The following is a 25,466-nucleotide window of genomic DNA, read 5'->3' on the forward strand; positions in this document are numbered from 1 at the left end:
ATTATGAATAGTAGAGTTTTTTCCATCTGGCTTTGGAGCAGCAGGAAATATAGGCTGGCTCTCTAAAAGCAATTAGGGTTGATCCATGATAAAGGAGAGGTAGGGTCTGTGGCTCCATCTCCAGTATGGAGGATTCACAGGCTATGGACAGACCCATGCCTCCAGCTGGAGAGGTGCTGGCTGTGCAACTTACTGCTCACCAGCTGTCCCGGCTACTTGTAACTCCCTCTGGCAGGGGCTGCTGGGAGGCTGAGATGCTTGTGTGCAGCTGGTTCATTAGAAATGGACCTAGCTGGCTGGAGCAGTTTGGATGGGAAGCTTCTGTAAGTACTCTCACATGGGCTGAACTGTGCTCAGAAGAAACTGGGCTGCAAATGTGACTGGCACGAGGGCACCACACCCAGTGAAGAAAAACAGGAGGCTGTCACTGCTCGAATCAGTGCAGATGCAGTCAGGAAAAAAAAGGCCCATTTCCAGAGTCTTAGCTTATACACCAATCTAAGAACTATCCATACCTGGTGTGACACAGATGTATCTGGCATGAGCTTTTCTCAAAGCTGTCATCCTGTCACAATGCTAACACCAGTCACATTTTAACCAACTGGGCTGACATTCCTCTCATGATTTTTTTGTAATTATTCAGCCAGTTGCAAGAATAAGCTTTTGGAACAATTTCCACTACTAACACTTGTACAGTTATTTCTCTGAAAGACTGAGTGTCTCTGAGGCTGACACTTTGCAGTAAGACACTGCTGCAACTCAAAGCGGTTTTTGTTTCCCTCAGGAAAATCTTTCTGTTTTTAAACAAATCTTAACACTGGGAAAATGAACATTTGGACACAGATTGGAGGAGTTTTGAGGGCTGTGAATTCTAGCACTTTAAACATTCTCTCTGCACAAATACGATCTGTTTCCACTGTTCCTCATCTTATTAACAACCTCAGGTCTCATGAAGTTTCAGAAAATGATGAAATCCATCAGAAATCCAGAGACAGGCTTAGTGCCTGCTTAAGACTTGGTGTTATCTTCAGCTTGGATCTCTAAAGGGACTTTGACGCATTAGTTTTCACAACTCTGAGCTTTTAGTCAAAAAGACTCTACTACTTGTGGATCCGAATATAATTTTATCCATGGAAAAGTACATCAAGACAAGATCCCTCTGGTAATGCTTGCAATAGAATTCTAGTCCCAAGAATCCCATCATTTGCTCACCCATATGGCAGACATCTATTTGGCAGCACTGTCTATCCTCACTAGAACACATTTCTCAGCACAGCTACAACTTAAGGTCCATATTGGTAACACTGGTAGCTTCCGTAGACTAAAGACATTTTGTTATCTTCTGAAAGATATAATGGTGCAAATTTTTAATCTCTGTACAGGTGTTCAGTGTCTACATGACTGATAATAAGCTGCGCACCTGAAAAAGGGTTAGAAAATTATTAGTTTTATAAATGTAGTACATGCACAACCATTTACCAGTCAAACTGATCTTCTGCAGATAATAAGGAGTTCAATCCTGTGGAAGTACTGCAAAAATTTGGCCTTAAAGTTCAAAGGAATTAATTCCATCAGGTAGGCTCCAATTTCTAATTCTTCCATGGCTACTTAAGATCGAGGAAGATGAAATGATCATCAACCAAATTGTGCTAATGAAGCAAAATCAAGGGAATTCAGAACTTGCTCAAGAGAAAGCCTGTAACTAACTGCAAGAGCAGATGTGGGTTCCCTTTCATCTCAGAACACACGTTCTTCTCAGATCATAAGCTGTGTTTTCACAGCATGTAGGTATGGAGATAAACAATCATCATAACACTGCTGAGGAGTTTGGGGATTAGTTGCAAATCATTAAATCCAAGCAATGCACTTAGTTGTTTCTTTTCTGTTGCTGCAGTAGTAAAATCACTAAGAAGTTACTTACTTGTTTAGGGTATAGATTACAATTTAACATTTTAAGATCTAAATGTAAAGTTCACACTTAAAAAATAAGTTCTGTACAATAAAATTATCTTGAATAGGAATAGGTGATTACACAAAGAACAGACGCACATCATACACAGTGGTTACAGTCTGATGTCTCATGCTGCTGTGTTTTTCAAAATCTAGGTATTTAATAATGGCATATGAAAAGTAAAGCTGTGTGGCAGTAAAATAAACTACTTTACTACATTTACTAACTAGCTTTCAACTTACTCATTAAAAAATCCCTCTGTCTCCTTACTCCTACAGTAGAGCGGTTTAGCAAAACTATTTACTGAAATGGCCTCATATGGACAAAAACATTCAGATTCCTACTAAACAATGATTATTTTGTTGCTTGTTTTCAGAATTTTGCAGCAGTAATGGGCCTGTTTATGCCAAGATTAATAACCAACAGTTGTAAATATATTTCAAACAACTGGAGGCTGAAGAGGAAACAGATCATATCAATGGATTTGTTTGTGAACCGGCTTGAATGCAACCATTGTGCATGGATTACAATTCAAGGCCATTTTTCTCTATTAGTTATATTCTGAAAACTATAAATAATGTACTAATTTTAAGAGATTGCATGAATTGGCTCAGCCCACAGAATCCTCTACAAGTTCCTTCCGAACTAGCAAACAACAATCCTTTGAAGTTCATTCATATTTTTTCAGGATGATTTTCAACAAAATCTTCCTGCTACCAGAAGATGGAAAATGCACTTCTAGAATCCACAGGCGCTGCACAGAAAACAGATCAATATTCTGCAATAATCTTTGGTTGACATGGAATCTGTAACTATGATATATAATCTGACTGTCACAATACATCTACTATCCTTTTTCAGAAGTGCACTATGCAAGTTCAAGATAACAGAGATGATTGGTCTGCTGTCATGTTAGACCACACGAGGATACCTAAAGAAATCACTAAAGTCTATAAGAAAATTATCAATCTCACTCCTAGTTTAGCTCAATATCCTTTTTATGGGAAAAGCTATGCCATGGAGATTCACTCATCCTTCTCCAGAACATGAAGTTTACTATCATACTAATTTAGTATCACATAATAATTCTAAGAATGAAATAGACAGCTAGGGATAATAATATAGGGGGTAAAAAAATTCAGAACAAGTGCACGTAAAGGGCACACTGGTCTGCCTTAGATGGCATTAGCAAGCCCATCTTCCTTCTCTATTGCTTTTTATTCTTGAATTCAACTTTTCATGTATCTGAAAACTTTTTAAAATTTTTCTATCAAATGCAAAGCTCTGACTCCCTGTGTAGGAGTGATTACTCAGGGAAAAAAATTCAGTACAGTGAAACTGAATCACAGAATCAGAGAATGGCTTGGGTTGGAAGGGCCCCAAGGCTCATCAAGGTCCACCAACCTCCAGATCTAGCTCTAGAGCAGGCTGCCCATGGCCCCTTCCAACTTGGTCTTGAACACCTCCAGAGATGGAGCATCCACAGCCTCTCAGAGCAGCCTGTTCCAGCACCTCACCATTCTCTCTGTAAAGAACTTCTCTCTGATATCCAGCCCAAATCTTCCCTCCCTCAACTTAAAACCATTTCCCCTTGTCCTATCGCTGTCTACCCTTACAAAAGGTTGATTCCCTTCCTTTTTATAATCCCCTTTTAAATACTGGAAGGCTGCAATCTGGTTTCCTCATAGCCTTCTTTTCTCCAGGCTGAACAAGCCCAGCTCCCTCAGCCTTTATTCGTAGGGGAGGTGCTCCAGCCCCTCCTTTGGACCCTCTCCAACAGCTCTGCATCGTTCCTGTACAGAGTGCTCCAGACCTGGATGCAGTACTCCAGATAGGCCTCACAAGAGCTGAGTAGAGGGGGACAATCACCTCCCTGTCCCTGCTGGCCACCCCTCTTTTGATGGACCCCAGGATACCATCGGCCTTCTGAACTGCAAGAGCACACTGCTCGCTCATGTTAAGTTTTTCATCCTCCAGGACCCCCAGGTCCTTCTCCACAGGGCTACTCTCAAGGAGTTCTTCTCCCAGTCTGTATACGTATCTGGGATTACTCTGACCCAAGTGCCAAACCTTGCACTTTGCTTTGTTGAACCTCATTAGGTTCAAACAGGTCTACCTTTCAAGTTTGTCCAGGTCCCTCTGGATAGCATCCCTTCTTTCTAATGTGTCAATGGCACCACTCAGATTAGATTGTATTCTCCCACTCAAAATTCTATGTTCATAACTCATGCTATACTCAAATCCAGACTCTTTGAATCTGATATCTAAGATTGCCAGATTCTATCAGCATTTCCACTGTTTTCCCTTAAAACTTCGCATGCAGCTTATCCATACCTGCATCATATTTCAGGAGAGGACTAGTTTAGTATTTCTTTGTCTACCCACTGGACATATTGATTCTTAAACCTTCAATTCCTGTAACTGAATGCACAGGTTGCAGCCTTCTGAAAGCATTTTTTACTTCCTATAGAAACTGAGCTTTATTTTTCCATTTCTTTAGCTCACCAGAATGCTAAAATGATGTAGTATGGATAGCTAGGAAGTTTGTATATGTGCACAGAAACTTAAAAGCTCAGATGTAGATCAATACGGAAAAACATAGATGTACTTAATTTGTAAGCAAATTTTGTACCTGTAGATGCAGAAATATACGACTTACAAAGAAATAATTACATCATCCTACCTTAGATCTTAAGAACATAAACAGTATTTTTGAACTACAGTTTCTTATGTTGGACTTCTGAAAATAATGAACTAACAGTGTTTTCCCACATTACTTTTATATAAACAAAATTCAGTAAACTGACATGACAATGAGATCTTGAAACAAGGCAATACTTGCAAAAGATGGGAATTTTTCTTATAAAATAATCAGTCTTAGGTACATATTTCAATACCTCCCAAATCAAATAAAACCATTTTGATTCTATAAGTACAAGCAGCCACTCATATTGCCAATACCCAGAGAACTTAAATGTAATATGCTTTTTAAAAAAATCAATTCATTTGCATGACGAAGTTTAATGATATTGTCACTGATGCCAACATCTGATTTTAGGTCACAATTGCAGCCCATTTTCACTACACAGTTAAATCAGGAATTCCCCAGTTTAAAGTATGACCTCTAAAAGTTGACTAACCTTTCAGTACTGAAGCTGGAATGAGACAATTCAAAAATCCCATGAATTTGAGCTGAAGTTAGTTGTTGGTTTTAAACAGCTGGAGGGAAAGGATACATATCTGAAAGAAGTACATTGAGAGCAGCAGGATTCCCTTCAGAGAGAAACAGAGAGCAGTTAGTAAAAGGAAGCAGGATAAGTTATATGAAAAGGACTATGTAAAACGAAAGAGGAATCAAAACAGAAAAAAATGAGTCAATATAAGTCTTTATAGAAAGCAGAACAGAAAAGGCTAAAGGAAGGAAATTAGCAGAACTGGTAGTGCTTCAAAACTTCACATAGTCTTACTTCTAAAACTGTAATTATTTGCCTCATGTTGAAGTATAAATCACTCTGGGTATGCTATTATAGAATAAACTGACATGAAGGGTTTGGGAGTCTCATATAAAGCTGGGAGGCAGAGTCATTCAAACTAATAACAGCTCCAATGTTCTGACAAGAGCTGTGTTGCACAGGGGTATGATCTGAAATTTCAGAGAAACTCCCCTTATCTGTAACTGTAAGTTCAAGAACACAAAGGATAGCAGGTAGTGGTACTTTTGTCAGCATTACAACTACAGAACAGTCATTGAATGAACCCACAAACATTAACGTCATTTTGAATTTACACTCCAATATTGCTCAGCTTCTCAAGACAAGGCAGACATCAAGCACTGCTCCAAGGACAGTTCTGTTCCAATCAAGAATAGTTTCAGCCTGACATCTGTTGGGAAGCACTTATGAGAAATATTTATTTTCTAGAAATTAGATGCAATCAGTAGTTCTGGGGAAGGAGTTAACTTCCTGCTGAAGCACCGAAAATATCCACAGCCATCAAATGCTAGGATAATCCACGACTTAGCCTTGATGATTGCATCCTGTATGCCCAAATTTGTATTGCAGTTTCAGCTTTATATAGCATGCTGTTACTTTATTTCTTAAGTAGTGATGTGAAAATTTCCAAACTTTTGTGGTATATGTCTCCTGTCACTCAAGGATTATGGGTTAGCATTGCTAATAAGAGTTGATTTGTCACCCAGAAGAGAAATATTAAAACTGTGGTATCTTCACACTGGATAAGAGAAAACTCAATAGGAAAACCATGGGCATTACCTATAATGTAAAAAAAAAAGAAAAAAAACAACCACAAAACAGTATAAATAATTGCATTATTTGCCAAGCAGTACGACTGAATTGCTGTCATTACCATGCTGAAGAAAAATCTACTATAATTTCTGTGTACCTTTGTATGAGGCTAATCTAGTATTCTGATTCACTGCTTCACTAATTAGTTCTATAATATTGGTAATAATTAGTTCTATAATATTGGTAAATAACTGGAAACTGTACTGTACAGTCTTTGTATTGCACATGTCCTTCACATATCTTACTAGTTCTTGAAACAGAAGTCCTAGGACCAAACTCTAACCAAATGGAGACAAAAGGCTCTCATACTCTTCTCTCCTATGATGGAAAAAAAAAGGTTGGATCACGGAATCACAGAATGACCAGGGTTGGAAGGGACCTCAAGGATCATGAATCTCCAATCCCCCTGCCACATTCCAGGCCACCAACCTCCACATTTAATACTAGACCAGGCTGCCCAGGGCCCCATCCAATCTGGCCTTGCACACCTCCAGGGATGGGGTATCCACAACCTCTCTGGGCAGCCTGTTCCAGTACCTCACCACTCTCTGTAAAGAATTTCCCCTTGACATCCAACCTAAACCTTCCTTCCTTCAACGTAAAACCATTTCCCCTTGTCCTCCCGTTATCTACCCTTTCAAAGAGTTGACTCTCCTTCTGTTTGTAGGCTCCCTTTAGGTACTGAAATGCTGCAATGAGGTCACCCCGCAGCCTTCTTTTCTCCAGGCTGAACAAGCCCAGCTCCCTCAGCCTGTCTTCGTAGGGGAGGTGCTCCAGTCCCCTGATCAGATCAGGCTCTCCTCTGGACCCTCTCCAACAGCTCCCAATCTTTCTTGTACTGGGGGCTCCAGACCTGAACACAGTACTCCAGATGGGGCCTTACAAGAGCAGAGTAGAGGGGAACAATCACCTCCCTGTCCCTGCTAGTCCCTGTCCCTCCCTTGCAAATCCTGCTGGATTTGCAAAAATTAGGAAAAGCATATGGTTGTTGAGGGCAGAGCAAAATGCCCACCAATCAGCTTCTGTCTGTGGAAAGGACACAGAGGTACTGTGGAAGCTCTTGGACTCAGCAAGTTCCATTTGTGCTCAAAGAGAAATCATTCCATGCATTTGGTGTACTTCCTCAGACATTTCTAGGACAACTCTTAGAAATGCTCCCTCGCTATGAGTGTGAACGAGAAGTACGATGTGGAATATAAATATGTACAGCTTATGCAAACAGAAATTGTAATCACACACTCCAAAAAGATGCATGCCATCTCATTATCATTGCCCCACAGAAACAAATGAATCATTACTTCTTCAGAAGATAACAGGAAGACTTTGACCCTACCTCAGCACTGCATTTGGTTCAACATCTTATTTAATTTACTTATAAAGCACAATCATCATCTAGTGGTATATTTTGCTTCCATGTAAACTGCATGTTATCACGAGTAAAACTTCATTTACTTAGCAATGAATATGGCAGAGATTTATTTCTTTGAAGTTGTGCCAAACTGTGGACGGATAAAGGGAACGTAAAAAGAAGTAACATGAAATAACAACAGAAATGTTCAGGATTTCAAGAACAAACAACATGTAGACATTCCACAGGATGAGAACTTCAATAATTTTATGTCCAAAAGTGATGACAGACTAAATAAAAAATACAGCTTGAGGATGCTTCATACCATCACTCATACTATTAGAAAGTATACAGGGTCATGAACAAAGATTTTGGAAAAAAAAAAATCACAAAAAAATATTTTGAAACATGAAGATTTTTCAAAGGTTTTTTCTTATAATTAAAAAAGTACCACAATTGTGAGAGTCTATTTATTATGAACATACAACTGGATGTTGACTTACGTGGTAACTTTTCAGTCTAACAAAATCGACTTTCATGGAGATGAATCTTTCTGAATTTCTGCTGAGATTTTTGATGTGCTCCACAAGGTCAGCACAGAACTTGTAGCCACCTTTGAGTACACAGAGAACCACAATATCATTGTCTCCAATGTCTTGCATAATATCCTTAGCCAGTCGTTCTGTCCTGGGGCAAAAAAAAAAAAAAGAAAAAAGATGAAATAACATCAGGTGTGTATTCCCTAAGTTTATGATATGCTTTCTGTATGGTTACAAGGAAATAGAATCATGAAAATATTGCGTGGCCCACAGTCTGCTTGAGCACCTTGACTTGGTTTAAGTGGGACTGAATAAAGTTCACAGCAGGCAAATATGCAGGCTGGATGCAAGATGCAAAGTGTATGAATCAAGCTGGATAAGCTTAAATTTATTAATTTCCTAATTTTATAAAAACGAGTAACACATCTCACGGTGTGTTGAATTCACAGGCACTTCAGAGACATCAGAGTAATAAATGAAATACTGCGTTCAGTTTTTACCTTGGAGGAAACTTCAGTATAAATTATTTCTGTAAAATGGCATACCTGATTATTTTATTTACTACCTGAGAACATTAAATCAAATGAAAGAGAGGGAGGAGAATTATTAAAAATATTTCAAACTGACAGGCTCTGGAGGATGCTACAAGTACAATTTTAATAAAAATATAAGCAAGTACTATAAAGACATATCTCATCAATAAAAATTTTATGTAGAGTGCAGTGTAAGTGACTTGTTCTGGGTCACACACATAAGAATAATCAAGGCTATGTCCTGATTAACCTGCAGTTGCAGGGTCTTCTCTTCAGTTATTTTGCATCGCAAACACAATGTGGCAGACTGAAACCAAAAGACACAACATTTCTGCCACTTAATAATACAGAATTTTTCAAGATGAAAACAATAAATTTCAGTGTTCATCTTAAATATCTTTCATTTCTAAAGAACAAGGTAGAGAGTATTACAGATCTAAAACAAATACCTGGTCACTGCTAGAGGTAAAACTGAGATCAACAGAAAACTGAAAATGTCATTTAATGTTCCGAGCAAGAACAACTCAGTGCATTGTTTTCTGTAGAAGCTTTTTTTCTGGAAAGTTTTTTGATAGGTCTCTGAATTAGATAAGTAGATTCAATAAGAATACATTTCTTGGCAAGATGCAATTTACCAATAGACAAATCCCATAATTTATCCTGTATCTTTCATGATCATATTTTTTCCTCCACCTGCAATAATTTAGAAATGTGTTTGCCCCTATATATATACATTGAACTTGAGTGAAATCTACACATATGCATGTACCAGGGAAGAACAGACACTAAACTGAAGCTAATAGACTAGTTATGAGCCAACACGGCATATTTTCACATCTTTGTAATGCTGAAGAAAATTCTGTAAAGCAACAGTTCATATTTTTAGATTCAGAAAACAGACAGTATTGTGAGATTATCTTGTTAGATCTTAAACATGTAATTCTTTATATTGAAGTACAGACCAAGATTAGTGAAAGTTTTTCACTTACTTTTTTTCATAAAATAGTCTTTTGTCACCTCTTATCAAGTCTGAGAATTATGGGGAAAACTTTTTATTCAGAAGAAGCATTTTTTTGATAATATTTATTTATATTACTTCTTAGATTGTCTTAGGAGATGAAATTTCCAAAAATTCCAAAGACTTGTTAGTATTTTAAACGAGTATGAACTCCAGGGCAGACAAAAATGTACTCAATAAAAACATGCCAGTTTTTAAACCTATGTACAGAGATACAAGATAATTTTCTCAAGTGCTGATCCTTCTTCCTACATAAAAATTTTGCATCACAGAATGGCCAGGGTTGGAAGGGACCTCAAGGATCATGAATCTCCAATCCCCCTGCCACATGCAGGACCACCAACCTCCCCATTTAATACTAGACCAGGCTGCCCAGGGCCCCATCCAATCTGGCCTTGAACACCTCAAGGGATGGACAGGACATCCACAACCTCTCTGGGCAGCCTGTTCCAGCACCTCACCACTCTCTCTGCATGGTCACAGTATATTCAATTCTGTTTCCTTTTTCATCCGAACAGAATGAGTCTTTTCTGGAAGAGTACAAAAAGACAGTGGAATTCATTTTGCTGGAGTACAAAAACACCAAACACCACTGGAGTTCAACACTAACTTCGGACAAATTTATAGTGAATCCCATGAGAAATAAAGTAGTAACATATTTATTTAAAAAGATGAATCAAGATCAGTTGACCTTAAACAAAAAAAAGACAAAAAAATTCAAGACAATGGTGGCTGAAAAGGTGATGAAAGAAAGCTTGTGTTTGAAACAAATATAGGAGTTATTACTCTTCCTTAAGATGAATGTTTACAACCTTCTTTCAAGGAATTCCAACAATTTCAATACTTGCAACTGGCTGTTTAAATGTGGAAGGTAGAAAGCTGCAGATTAAAAATATCCCATGAAATCCATTCAGACTGGTTGGACTAGATGATCTTATCAGGTTTTTCCAATCTAAATGATTCCATGATTCTATGTTCCCAATACTTTCTTAAAAATTACCATTTTCATTTTGTAATTTTTGAAAAGATTTTTAGCAGCATATCAAAATAACAACTGAGTATCAACACTGAGTTGGACTACCACAAATATCAAAGCAACTTAGCTTCATACACTGAGAGCATACAGGAACTATTACTAGGAGGTATGATGATTGATGAAGCCTAGGCAGGCTAACTCTCTACACAGCTTAAATGACAGAAGTCAATATTGCAGTCTGGAACAATTGGGTTAGTCTACATTAAGATTTCTATTTGGGAATTCTCTAAGTTGTACTCAGTTAATTTTTTTTTTTCTCTTTTTATGTTAAAAACATAATACAGGGTTCAAGAGGAACATCCAAGTATTACTATGTACAGAGCTTTGTATTTGTCCTTCCTGTGTTGGTTCATCCCTCCTGTACACTTGCACTTCAGCACCAGTGTCTCTATATGATCACATTCTCTTTTGTGGGAATCCTGTACCATTCAGTGTCCCAGTCAGAAACTAGGTGAAACAAATTACACAATGAGTTGCAAGAGGCAACAAGTCTAGTATTTCTTAACTGTCAAGCAGTATTTTTACATCCCAAATTAAACAAATAAATTTATAATACAATATATTAGGACAAATGCTATATATACACTGTCTGCAGATAACACGAATAACAGAAAAGAATACTAATACTGACCAAAGTATTTATTTAGTAACAAAAAAAGCCACACATACCTGTCAACAATAATGCCATGAGGAATAAGCACATATTCCAGATCTCCATAGTAGTGCTGTGGATAAGTGAACAAATCCAGACTGTATCCAGGCCAATCATCTGAAATCTAAGTATTAAATAATACTGTTAGGAATACCTCATGGTGTTTGACAGTAACACCATATATAACTGATATAAATTCATTTGTTTAGTGCAGTGTACTGAAATAACAGAATGACACACACTCTTCCATATATGCTGACACAAAAAATAAGCTTCAAAACCATGTAATCACAAGTTATTATTTCATTTTTTTCTACTCATTTTGCTTCTAGTATACCTCAGAAATTAAATATTAATTGACTTTTTTGTTTTGTTTTGTTTTTCCAAAGAACATGGGAAAATTCACTTGAGTTACAGTTAGATATAGAGGAGAAATAATACGAAACTAGAGCAAGTCTAAGTTTCTTACTACTTGCAAACTGGAAATACAAATGTAAGATTATCAGAAAGAAAGGACTCTGCAAAGGCAGAGTCAGACAGTGGGCTTGGAAGATATAAAATCATAAATTAAAAGCATGAATTTCTGTTGTAGAGGTAGCGTAAAGCCACATATTCTATAGACACAACAGTACATATAGTAAATGGTGTGGTTCATGGACTGTATTCATAAAAATCAGTGAAAGACTGTCTTGCCAAAGACAAGGTCCCTAATTTAGACAAGTCATCAAATATAAACTTTTACCACTTTTTGTGTCACCTCAATATCAGCTAGTCTGTAAACTCACACATTTACAGCAAAAAGTATTTTAAGATTTAATACACATTAGCTTCATAACTGTCAAGAATACAACAGCTATAAGAATACAATGATGCTAGAGATTACATAAGGCAAAAATCAGCCAGGCAAAGTTATCAGTAGATTTCTAAGAGAAACAAGATGCTACAACTCCTTGCCAACAATTTTCACAATACAATTCTGCATGAAAAACAAGACCTGCAGGTTCAAAATCTTTCTTTGAATCATTATCAAATTTTGCTTCAGTATTGGTACATAGATTCCAGACTGTACAGATATTGTACAGACTAGGAGAAGAACCCATAGAGAGCAGCCCTGCAGAGAAGGACTCAGGGATCTGATGGATAAAAAGCCAGATATGAGCCAGCAGTGTGGAAGGCCAACAGTATCCTGGGCTGCATCAAGAGGGGTTGTGAGGGAGGTTACTGTCCCCCTCCACACTGCTCTTCTGAGGCCCCATGATGAGTACAGCAACCAGGTCAGGGATTCCAAGCACAAGAAAGATCTGAAACTGTTGGAGAGGTCCAGAGGAGGGCCATGAAGATGATCAGAGGGATGAAGCACCTTTCCTACGAAGAAAGACAGAGGGAGCTAGGCTTGTTCAAATCAAAGAAGAGAAGGCTCCAGGGAAACTGTATAGTGGCCATCCAGTACATAAAGGGAGCTTATAGGAAGGAGGGAAACTGAAAATTTGCATGGGAAGGTAGTGTTAGGACAAGGAGGATTGGTTTTAAACAAAAAGAGGGGAGATTTAGATTAGATATTAGGATGAAATTTTTCACTCAGAGGGTGGTGAGGCACTGGAACAGAATGCCCAGAGGAGCTGCAGGTATCCCATCCCTGGAGGTGCTCAAGGCCGGGTTGGATGGGGCCCTGGACAGCAGGATCTGGTGGATGCCAATCCTGCCCATGGCAAGGGGTTGGAACTGGATGGGTTTCAAGGTCCCTTCCAACCCAAGCCATTCTATGATTCTATGTTTCAGAATAAAGTGATACCTAACAGGTTTTCTTCACAGTCACGTTCCTCAAGTAACTTACTGTCTTTCTCCTTGACCATGTGAACATTAGTTAGTAGGAAAAATGGTGAGAGACTTGCCTTTGAGAAATGCACCTCTTCATGGCATTTCTACTAAACATGACTTCTAAATGCCAGTCACTGAAACTAACCTCTGCTTACGATTTCATCCAGTAGAGCAACAAATCATGACACTAAAATACCTAGGCTAACATGTCATACTTGTTTCTGAGCTGTTCCTCCACATCTGTAATCTTGTTCAAGCTACCCACAGTGCTGTGTAGTGCTGCATGATAACAGCGCTACGTCTCATGGATTTTTGCTTGGTTGGGTTTTATTGCACATCCGTGGACAACTACAGACACCCATACCATTAGGTGTTCTTAGCTCTGCACAATAATTTCTGTATTAAAAAAAATTTAAAACAAAACAAAAAAACTTTGTTGGCAACTAGTATGCCTGCGCATAAAGAGCATGACTCAGAGATCACTGGAATCAATGAAAGCTTTTCCTGACTTACACAAGCCTTGAGATTGCACATAGGAAAAAAGTTATTTAGTTATGTTCCTCGTTTCCACAGAAACAGGAGAGTATAAATACACTCCTCAGCAAGAATTTTAATGAGGCAAATCTTGCTTCAAAAACACTGCTGCTGAAGGCCTGGAAAGCCTGTTTTCCTGTCTTCCTTCTCAGGGCATAGGGGTGGGTGCCACTTATTTAAATATTTTGTAGCAATGAACTGTCTGGCATGGTTCTGCGCAGAAGCACTTTAACATAAAGGGAAACAATTTCTGGTAGTGATTTCAATTACGTAAGAGCTATAAGCTCTCACAAAAAATTCCTGTCAGTATCACTTCTTTAAGCATCTTTCTCACCAAATTACATGTTTTTAAACATGGTGCACAACATCACACAAAATGAATTGAAACTGCTTCAGAATTCATACAAACAGACATCCCTTACTCAAGCTACAAACTGTCCTTTCTGAAACAGCATCAGTACGAGACCTTTATGCTTTTATCTATCCTTCTGGTTCTCAGGGATAAAAAACTAGAATAAACAAGTTCTTATTTACAGGTGTCCACTGGCATTTGGCAAATAAAATTAAATTCATACGTACTTTCTAATTAATTACTTTGTAATATAATAAGTACATTCCATAGTCTACTTTCTTTTAGACTGACATTTCCCAACAATATGCCTTAGAAAATCTGATTTATCCCAAAGCTAATCGGAGGGTTATACTGTAGGATAATTTTCAGGTAACTGCCAATTTTGATGAGCATTTTGCTTGTGAATTGTGTGATTACCCTCAGTGGCAAAAAAAAAAAAAAAAAAAAAGTAAATCTCAAATTAAATTCAACTTCCACTCTGTAGAATCTCAGCTTCATTAAGGTTGGAAAAGACCACTGAGATCATCTAGTCCAACCATCAAACCATCTCCACCATGCACGCTGAGCCATGTCCCTCAGTGCCACATCTACACAGTTCTTGAACACTACCAGGGACAGTGACTCCACCACCTCCCTGGGCAGGCTGTCCCAATGCACCATCACTCTTTCTGAGAATAAATTTTTCCTAACATCCAACCTGAACCTCCACTGGCACAGCTTGAGGCTATTCCCTCTCATCCTATCTCTGCTACTTGGGAGAAGAATGCAACCCCCACTCACCACAGCCTCCTTTCAGGAAGTTGTAGAGAGCTGTAAGGTCTCCCCTGAGCCTCTCCAGATCGAACAACTCAGATCCCTCAACCACTCCTCATAAAACTTGTGCTCCAGATCCCTCACCAGCTGTGTTGCCCTTCTCTGGACACACTCTGGGGACTCAATGTCTTTCCTGTGGTGAGAAGCCCAAAACCGAACACAGTGCTCAAAGTGCAACAAGTATTTCTGGCTTTAATCCTTGAAAAACCTAAGGAAAATTTTTGATTGTTTTGACCAGATAAATAAACATAGATACTAATTATATTGGTACACAAATGTGTTAAGAAACCCTACAGTGAAAAAAGCTGCTATTTCTTAAGTTCACGTTCAGCATGTTCAAGCAGCCCAACAGAAATTGCTTGGTGAGTCTCCACAAAGCTGATCGAATGTACACAAATAAGAATACAGAAACACATGGCAAGGTCTGAAAGGCTTCCTTTGAGACACAAAAAAAGAAAACGGAGAAATTCTATTGAACCACCTTGGGAGGAACACTGCTGGCTTTGTTGTCCAACAGAGTGGGCACACATGAGGGGCTAAGCACAGCTCTTCCCTTAAAGTAACAAAGACCTGGGTTCTGCTTTGGTACAAAGTAAGAGAGCTGAGCACCAAGCAAAATCCATGTTTTGTAAATGCAAATCAAATCACACCTCACTGCCTTCCTCCTGGTTGGGGGACCAAGCAAAAGAGACAGTCAGTGCGGCGAGGAACGTCCATCTCTGCCCTAGCGCCCTGACCCACGTTACGACGGGCACCGCCCACAGCGGAGGCCTCCAGCAGAAGGCACTGACCACGGCAGAGACCACCGGGAGAAGGCAGCGGCCGCAGCTCAGCGTCAGGGTGCGAGCGCCGAGCCCGCCGCTCTGCGCCTCGGCGGACAGCCCGCCGCTGCGGGAACACGGGAGCGTCCCCAGCGGGGTGCCAGCGATGCCGCGCAACCTGCTGTCCGTTTTATAGGATAAACTCATTTGTGCCATGGAACAACCAGTACGTTCCTTCACTTCTGCGTCATTCATTCATTCCCACAGCGCTCAAGCGCCTTTCTGAAGGGCTCGCTTCCTCCCGCCGCACAAGGGCGAGGAGCAACGTGACGGTGCCTCCCCACGGGCCCGCGCTGCGCGGAGGCAGCCCGGCATCGCGGCGGGCCGGAGCGGCTCTATGGAGACATCGAGCTCCATTGCTCAACACGCTTCGTCAAAGCCACGGAGCGGGGCTCGGAGCGGGGGCAGGGCCGGGGGCGAAGCGGGGAACCGGCCGGGCCGAGCGCAGAGCGGGCGGGAAGGAAGGAAGGGGCGGCGGGGAAGCGGGAGGGGTCCCGAGCGGCCGGGCCGGGCCGAGCGCCGCTTGCATTTACCACAACGCCGCGGCCTCCGCCTCCCCGCGCCGCCGCGCCGCTCCCACCGTGCCCGGCCATCTTCCTCCGAGCCCGCCCGAGGGGCTGCGGCGGGGCGGAGTCGAGCAGGGCCGGGCCGTCCGGTGCCCCCGGCGGGAGGTGGGCGGCCGAGGGAGCGGCCGGGAGCCGGGCTGAGGGGCGAGCCCCGTGTAGGCCGCGGAACTGGGGGTGTGCGTCCCGATCGGCGGCTTTCGGAGAGGAAGTACCGTGATGCGCACGTTAAAGCGCGTGCCGTTCTGAGTGAGGAAACGGCGGCGCGTGCTGGGCTTTGTCTATAAAAGGCGGTTGGAGGTGGAAGGCGCCTGGAAGTGTCTGAAGCTGGAGGAAAGCGGCGCTGCCGGCAGCTGGGCGGGAGCGAGGCACCGTGCTGGAGGTGCGGGTGCAGCCCGATAAGCGGCCCGGGCCGAAGGAGCGGGGTGGATAAGATTAAAGCGGTCTGGCTTAAACGGACAGGTGTGCACTTGCACTCTAGGGAACGAGAAAAACAAACAAAAAAAACCCTGTCATCGATTTTGCTTTCCATTTTTGCTGACTTCTGAGCTGGTGCTCTTCCCCAGCACTGCACTGGTGCTGGAGTAAGCAGCATCTTCAGGAGCTGGACTCGATGATCACTGCAGGTCCCTTCCAATTCGGGGTATTCTGTGATTCTCACTGCCCTCAGCCCACTGCAGCGTTTCCCATGCTGTGTGTTTTCATTAGGCGGGAAGCAGAACAGGAGCCAATCTCCTGCCTTCCCTCCTCTGCTCCTCTAAAATTGTATAGTGCTGTCCTTTCACAATCTTACAGATGAGAAGGATCTTGCATTCTTGAGGTTGCTCTGAGCATTGCATACCTTTAAGTTTCCTCTTTGCATCCCATCATGTGGGGAAAATCCTGACAGTCCCTCCACCCATTGTAGGTAGTTAAAGGTTTTTTGTTTTTTGTTTTTTTTTAAAGTATTTTATATTCCTAAAAGTGAGGTTTGGTTATATTTTACAGTATTTATCTGTTAAATATAGAGCCCGTAGAATCCTGCCACTCCCACACTAGAAAATATTAAAGGAAGAAAAAGTTGGTTTTAGGAATCTGGGCATAAAGAAATATGTTTACTTTTACTTGAGCAGCTATTACAGACCAAGCAGGAAGACATTTTAGTTTGCGCACTGCTTTCTGTAATATAGTCCTGAAGACTCAGAGGCCCCAAGTCATAACAGACTGGACCCTGACAACTGGGTGCATCAGGCAAACCAGGAGCCTCGTGTCCAACATGGGTTGCTTTTCAGGTGCATATTACTTCGTTCCCACTTGCATTAGAAGTGATAGGACAATTAATAGCTTAGGAATCTGGTGTTAAGAATATTTTAAAGAATTAATCTACAATTACAGTCTGGATAAGTACTACAGTAATTTAAAATGACCTTGTTATAGATGCTTCGGTTCTTATGTGAAGTCAAACCTGTGTGTTTCTTAGTGGGCTAAGAATCTACTCTTAATTATTGCTACAACTGACAACATGTGTCGAAGAACAGAGGTTTGTGTTTTACAAAGTGACACAGGCCAACTCCAGAATGTGTCTGTCTTGGAAGTGATTCCTGCATACCAAGACTGAAATATCCTGCAAAAAGATGGTCCACAGTGCATTAAAATAAATGTCAAAAAAGTTAGTGAATTTGATAAAGAGCATACAAAGATTTGCACAAGCCCACATACATAGATTAAATAAAGTTATTTTCATAAAATATATAGGAGATCTTCATAATGGGCAAAATCCCTAAATACTTCTGTATTTTGACTACGTATCAACATTTCATAGATCTATTCAGAAATAAAGTCTAATTTTTCATCTAAACTTTGGGATTAAACACCACTGATTTGTGCCCACAAGCACTTTTCAAGATCTGAAGATTCTTATCACTTGAAGGTGGGCAAGAATCCCTTCGCCATCAAGCAAATGCAATTTGACTTAGTTCATATCACATTACAGACAAAGCTGCTGTTGAATAAACATCACAGGCCTAAGATATATCATTTTCAATCTGGTTAGATTGCAGTTGGGATTACAAATTATTTTTGCCATTGTCGAATTCCTGTTGGTTACTTCTACCATTTGGACTAGTCGGGCTACTATTGCAGAGTTTTCTGTCTTTTCTTAAATCTCGTTCTTAATCTGTCCACAGGAATACAAAAGATTGTTCTAACTGTATCACAGACAGAACCTCACAGACAGAAGTTTAAAGATTTGGAAAAGATTATGAACAAGATACTAAAAAATGAATCCCTCTGGCATTGTGTAGAAAAACATAAGCAGGAAACATTTGTTCTTCCCGTCAAGGTTGGATGACTGCATTTTGTCAAGTCTTCTTCTGGTACACATCTCTTCCAAGAGTTTTACTCTCGGGATAACTTCAGAAGTGTAATGAAGTATCAAGTCTTGCTAATAACAATAAATAAGAATATGGAAATGAAAAACTAGATAAAATTAGCTGGGACATAGTTGGAAGGGTAGTGCTGCTATCAACAACCACCAATCCAATCCACCAAGCTGCTCTTTCAGCATGTATCATGATTTGTTAGCAAGAAATGTAAGACAGGTTTTTTAGTCTTGTTGCAAATGTGACAAATTCATGGGTCTGTAAACCCATAGAATTAATAGTAGAATTAGTAAGATTCTTTGTGCATGACAGCAATTAATCTGCCAAGAATGCTGCTACTGAGGTATATATACTTACTGAATGTTTACATTGTTTTTCATTCTGTAGAAAAACTATGTAAACATTCAGTAAGTATATATACCTCAGTAGCAGCATTCTTAGGTATTAGGGTCTTAACTGCTGAAGAACTTTCCTACTATGTTTCTTTAGCTGTTTGTTTATAAACTAAAAATAGGAGAAGAGTAAACACTTTAAGACATACAACCATGGGAAATGATCAAAGGGGAAAAGAACAAAGAAAATAGGGTAGAACAGTGAACTCATACTAACAAGTAGGTCTGGACACATAGCCAAAAATCATAAAGGAGCAGATGGAAAAAGTGACACCCAAAGAAACAAAGCAGAGTTTGAAACATATATACAAATCCCTTGTGAACAGTATTTATATCTTGAGCCTTCACGGAACTAACTTTATAATTTCAGTTATACATCCTTTCCTCTCTTACTCTGTTACTGATGAAGGCAGCACAAATATCTACCCTTCCACGACTATAACATAAAGAAATACTGAAAATAGAAAGCTGGGAAAAACAAGAAAACAGTCCAAGACAAACATTATCACAGGGTTATCTGTTAGCTTTAGAAACTCCATTATGTATTCCCCTTCCAAGAAGCCATAATAAACATTTGACAACACAATTTAATATGTAAACACCAAAAATAAACAAGAAAAGCATGAAAATCCAGAATATTTCAAGAGTTGTAGGTTACCTAGGTAGAAGCTTGCCAATTAGAGGGTGAAGTAAGAGCTTTTATTTCTGGTTCTGCCTGTTGCTGCAGCTGTTACGTGAATAGCAGTACTGTAAAGAATCTTATGAAGCATAAACTGGCATGTGCTATTTGCTGTTTTAAGTGACCACAACCACCACTGCCACCCGAGTTATTTACCTTTTAGGTAAAACGCTCACTGAAGACAATATTAAAACGTTTAGCAGACACATTACTTCAGGGTATGCTGAAAACAATTCAGAACTGCTTTCATATCCAGCTTTAATGTATTCCAGAATTTTGAGTTCTTCTGCATTACCTGAGGCTATTAGTCCACAGGGTGACTGCTGAAGGCCTGGAGGGCAGCAAAAACTATTCACCAGATTGTTACTAATGTCTGTGAGAATGTAAAGCAGCATTTCAAACCACCGCCTGCATCCAAGTGCTTAGGGAGATCATAGCATCCTACAATCTATAGCAGCATGGATGCTATACTTCCCTTTGTGACTACTGTGCTTTGTGACTACTTGGTGCTGCAAGTTTCTGTCTGTGTTCAAATTCAGTAGAATTAACATCTTTGGTAACTGGAAAATTCACCTTTATAGCAGCATCTAAGATCCACAAATGGAACTCAGAGCACTTAGCTATCACAGTTAACCAGTACTGAGTTTACAAGACTGATGTAGGCTTTGAATACTTTGAATAATTTTTATACCATTAAAATGGTTAAAAGTTGACATTCAGATGTTAGTCTGTTTTTTAATGACCTTTAAATCTGCGTTAGATACAGCATGACAGAATTTGTAACTTTGACTTATTTGGTCCATGATAAACATCTTTAATACAAAACTACATTTTTGTTTGTTATTAATCTCACTGTGCCAGACTAGAGCAACTAGATCTTCACTCTGTAATTTCCTGGCTCCTGAAGATACTCATCCTGCTCTTCAGGTTCATGTTATTAATACAGAGTTCTTTATAGCTGGAATAAATGCAAACAAAAATTTCCTTTTGTCCTTTAATACTAGAATAAACTTTATTTCCTTCATAATATTATGCAAATATTTCCCCTAACCAGCTATTGAGTATTGACGTTTGCATGATAAAAGGTTATTTTCAAGAAAAGCTATTCACATTATATCCTGTGACAAATTCATCATACACAGCTATGAGAACTAGTCAGGACATTGTAAATACATAGTAAGTCACACCCAATGTACTGAATTTAACTGTTAGAGTTTGTTCTCCTTTTAAAAGAAGTTGCTCACATGGCTTTCTCTTTCCCATTCCCCCCCCATTCCTCCCTCCCCCCAATAAACTACAGCAAATTTGAGAAAATCTGCAAAACAGATTTTATAGTGTATTAAACAAGTAAACAAATAACAGTTTAAAGACTCTTTTTTTTTTTTTTTTTTTTTTTTCCAAAATAGCTCTTCTCTGATGTAATTTTGTAGACTTCACAGCTTGCTTAGAATAAACAGTGCAGTAACAAAAGTATACTGAAAAAAAGAATCTGGACCAGCACATTCTCCTGTAGCACAGGCATGCTAAATGTGCATGGCCAGCCAACCACCAAACTCTTTAGCTGCACGGAATGACCCACACCCTAAGAGCACTGGAATGCTGCACTGAACCATTTGCTCATTTTATTGTCTGTGTACGAGACAGACCAAAGAGCAAAGTGATTGCTTCTTCACCCTGCAGTACCTACGGCCACACGTTGAACACGACTTATTTTTTCCTCTGAAGAGAAAATTATTACATTTCTTCCTGAGCCTTAGTATGGCTCTCGAAGCAATATTCAGAACAGTTCTAGAGGTACTTATTCATCCTTACAACAGCTCAGTGAATTAAAGGGTTGAGTCACCAGAATTTTCCATATGGGGACTCACACTTTGCGTATGGGCTCAAATTGCAAAATGAGAAATGCAGCATTAAGGGCTACCAGTGAAAAAGCCAGGTATAAGACACCATTGCATTTCAAAGACAGCTTATGACAAATATATGACTAAATCATATTGCACCAGGGAATAAGTTAGGTGACTTAATTTTCTCTTCCTACAACTGTTATTTTCCAATTGCTGAACCAAATGAGATGAGTGTTCAGAGAGAACAGATTCTTTCGGTAAACAATTTGAATCTGTTCCCTGTATTGCCTGGTCTTGATTCAGCCCCAGATGATCATATTTATTTTTGGTACAAGCACCAAGGAACTCTACAGATGGAAAGTTCTACTGTGCCAGACACCATGCAAAGAGAGAAAAAGGTGATTCAAACCACAAATAATTTACAATTTATGCAGAATAGAAGAACAAATAATTACAGAGTGCCAGGGGTGTTCAAGGAAACTGCACAGGTCAGCACAATAAACTCTAATCTCAGATTACGAGCAGTCCAGCTGTTAAATTCTTAGTAGGCATCACTGGAAAGGAACCTTTAAGAAAGAATTTGAAGAGAAAGATACTCTAGCATTTCTGCAAACTTCTCTGTGCTGTGGAGTCAATGTGGAGAAAGGCATGAGATAAGAATGAACAACACAGGCTAGTACTGTGATCAAACAGAAGTTCATCCCCATAGCAGCATCAAAGACAGCCAAAACGAATGCAATCTACCATTTGGCTATGTTCACTCACATACAAACAGGTGTTAGAGATACAGTCTAGAAAAAAAAATTAGGTGTATTTTTTATAACTCGGTGAAAGAGCACTCATATTTACCTCAGCGCCATTTAAACAGCAAAGAAAAGATAACACAAACAAGAAACTCAACTCACCTTGTATTCATACCATAATGCCAGTGCTTAGCCTGGAGGATGAAAACTTTGAATTTACTCATACTATTTACATAACATTATGAAACAAAAAAGAGCTGGAGTGAGATCAAGGCAGAATGAAATGAAAATACAATCTGGGAATTCAGCAGCTGAGTATAAATGACTACCTCTGGTATCCACTCACAGGGAGCAATGGCCGGTCTTACTGAGTTTGGTCAGGCTTAACACCCCTCCAGTTATACTGAGGTGAATGATCACCATCAGATTCCAGACTCAGCAGTTGGCTTCCCTGACTATGGGAAATGTCAGGGAACCTTAATAGTAGGTTTTGCCATCAGTCTCTCCTATAATTATATTCTTAATACTATAAGCATCATAAAACTGAGGATGAAAGCACTGACAAGGAATAGCATTTATCTAGGCCTTCATTAACCGGCATATATAGGTGAAGTTTTTTTTTTCTGAATGATGTCTGACTTCATTAGTGCTGTTGTTGTTTACTCTGAAACATATGCCAGTGAAAGGACTAGATTTCAGCTTTGTGGTAGAACAATTACAACTGTTTGTGATGCCAATTTTTTTACAAAAAAAATACACAGAAGGCCAGAATGTGCCTTCCTAATAAAAAACAACCAAAAACCACAAACCAACCCCCAAATTAAACAAGACACATACAGAGACTTAGGAAAATGAAATTATTGAAGAATTTCACACTCATTATTTAATGAGAGGAATACGGTTACCCTTCTGCAAGGAAGGTTTTGATGAGCTACCTTCAGACCTAGTGTCCGAGCACGCATACAGATCTTGAGAAGCCACAACACTTTCAGCCACATGGAGCCCTCGTGCTTTTACCAGTTCTGTCACTTGCTCGAGGCAGCTCTATCAGAGCCTTGCAATCAGGAACTCCCTGTGTTTGTGATGATGCCATATCTGATTCCTTACTTCCTGAATATAAATAGTTTCATTCTGAAGAACAGCCAGCCAGATATTTATCATAATTCCATGTTGCTATATTTAAAAAAATAGATGCACAGTTTGTCATGCTTAATAAAGCTTAGGAAATATTTTCAGTTTGTGGCACCATAGCTTCTACTGACCAATACAGCATTCATATCTTCTTTAGAGTGTATTTTATGATGGCTATCCAATCTAGTATTGATCATTTAAAAATACCTGGCTGAAAAAATTACTATTACATATCAAAAGTAATTTGATTAGTTTCTTTCTTATGATTTAATTGCTTATCAGTGAGTAATGAAATTAGAGAATGTTTCAGCTAGTAGTACTATTTACAATCTGTGAGCAGAACTCCCATAATGGTGGTTGGTTTTGCAAAATGAAGTTTTAATTGTATTATAGAAAGGGGCAAGTCCCACAGCATCTGTACTTAGTTCCATTTTACTGATAGCATACAATAAATAATCCTGTTGAAATTTAACTTTCACATTTGCAAAAATATATTGAATTTCTGAAGACTAAACCCTATCCAGTCAGGACTAGTATAATTCTATAGTCTATCTCCAGAAATTATGAAAATTTCCACCTGAAAATTTAGAAAAGCACAGTGTAGAAAAAAAGTATAGTAAAATGAACAAACACAAAAATCCAAACTATTCTAAACTCAGTTTTTTGTAGGAAAGCATTCAATCAATCTTGAGTTTGTTTTACTTTCCCATCAATTCTTTTTCATTTGTGTGCAGACTGGTCACAGTTACTTAGATAGATAGGAAGATTATCACTGGCAATAGTAAGTTTGAATTGCATACTTATTATACACAATTTTTAGTTACATTAAGTTACACATTGCTTAGTTGCTCAGAAAGAAACCTCCAGCAGCTTGTGTCGCTATAAGAATGCCATAAAGTAAAGATGAAGGAGGTTTGAAAATTCTGCTGAAGAAAACTAATTGCTGTAAATAAAAACAAAGTAACAAAAGGCACTGTAACATTATGTTGAAATGTTAAGAAACGTGTGAAATGACTTGTTTCTACATACTAGGTTTTTGTTTTATTTTATTTTAAACTAAGAAGACAGTTAAAAATGTTTTATAACTGAAGAACATTATAACTTCCCTTGGCAGTAGAAATTCTGCTCTCAGGTCTGCACACTCACTTGCTTTTCCTCACTTTTGGGACATGCAAACTCCAACTCTGCATTTTAAGATAACACTGATGATAAAGAGAAGACCCAAATCCAGATCTTCAGCCCAATTCAGTCAAATGGCCTACTTAAAACTGAGAATGAGGCAGTGGGAATGCATGCTGTTTTGAAGTCAAAACTGACAGTCATGTTTGGTTATACAGCATTTCTTAAGAAAGGCATCTTGTACTTCATTAGCAGATAATGTGGCATGTTATTAAGTGATTATAGTGGTGCTCTTGAACTATACTGTATAAGTCATGACTAAACAGTAAATGAAATACATATTTACGAAAACACAGTTTTATTCCAGATTTGTTTATACCTTTCAAAAATAAACATTATTGCTTTCCTATAAGTGAGAAACAACGAAATAGACATCTGTCTCTCAAGCTCCCCTACCGTATGCCATAGACAAGCTTAAGATGCACAAGAAATGTAACCTAGAATCGCCGTTAAATCTTCAAAGCCCTTTCCAGACAGGCTTAAAATTTGGCTTTTAGAAGTTCAATTGTAATTCTTGACTTCATCCTGTGCTGATGTCTCTTATAAAGATCTCACAACAGCTGCTGATGGAAATAATTGATATAATATAGAAAAAGCTGTGTTTGGAAGCAGAGGTTAACCAGTAGGAAAGAACAGCATTTTTCCTTTTCATGGAAATAGATGCAGTACACTATGCCATTCTGTACCATTTCTATCTAGTCATGACTCAGGTGCTTGTATATTGCTTTCAGCAATTAAAGCACATTTTTCTACTTTAGTTGTAGATTTAATACAGTATTATTGCATTATTTTTACATGAACAAAATGTTGTGTAGAAACCAAACTGCTTAGAGATATAATCGTTCAAGCATTTAAG

General features: G+C 39.1%; 1 protein-coding gene across 3 annotated transcripts in view; it reads right to left on the minus strand.

Annotated features, from left to right (window-relative positions):
* Positions 1 to 16,660, minus strand: part of PRTFDC1 (phosphoribosyl transferase domain containing 1) — a 49,060-nt gene extending 32,400 nt beyond the window's left edge. Inside the window, exons 1-4 of one of the 3 annotated variants that reach the window (XR_016467821.1) lie at positions 15,549 to 16,236; positions 11,399 to 11,505; positions 8,107 to 8,290; positions 5,092 to 5,224 (exon numbers count right to left, since the gene is read on the minus strand). Coding sequence is in view for 2 of the 3 variants with exons in the window: in XM_090142979.1 (XP_089999105.1) it covers positions 8,107 to 8,290; positions 11,399 to 11,505; positions 15,549 to 15,914 (657 nt within the window). In the remaining variant the exon portion in view is untranslated. The other 2 variants (XM_090142979.1, XM_031614330.2) reach the window with 2 other exon arrangements.
* Positions 16,661 to 25,466: the final 8,806 nt, after the last annotated feature.

This window comes from Phasianus colchicus, chromosome 6 (genome assembly GCF_987193195.1).
Source record: "Phasianus colchicus chromosome 6, bPhaCol1.hap1.1, whole genome shotgun sequence".
Classification (NCBI taxonomy): Eukaryota; Metazoa; Chordata; class Aves; order Galliformes; family Phasianidae; genus Phasianus; species Phasianus colchicus.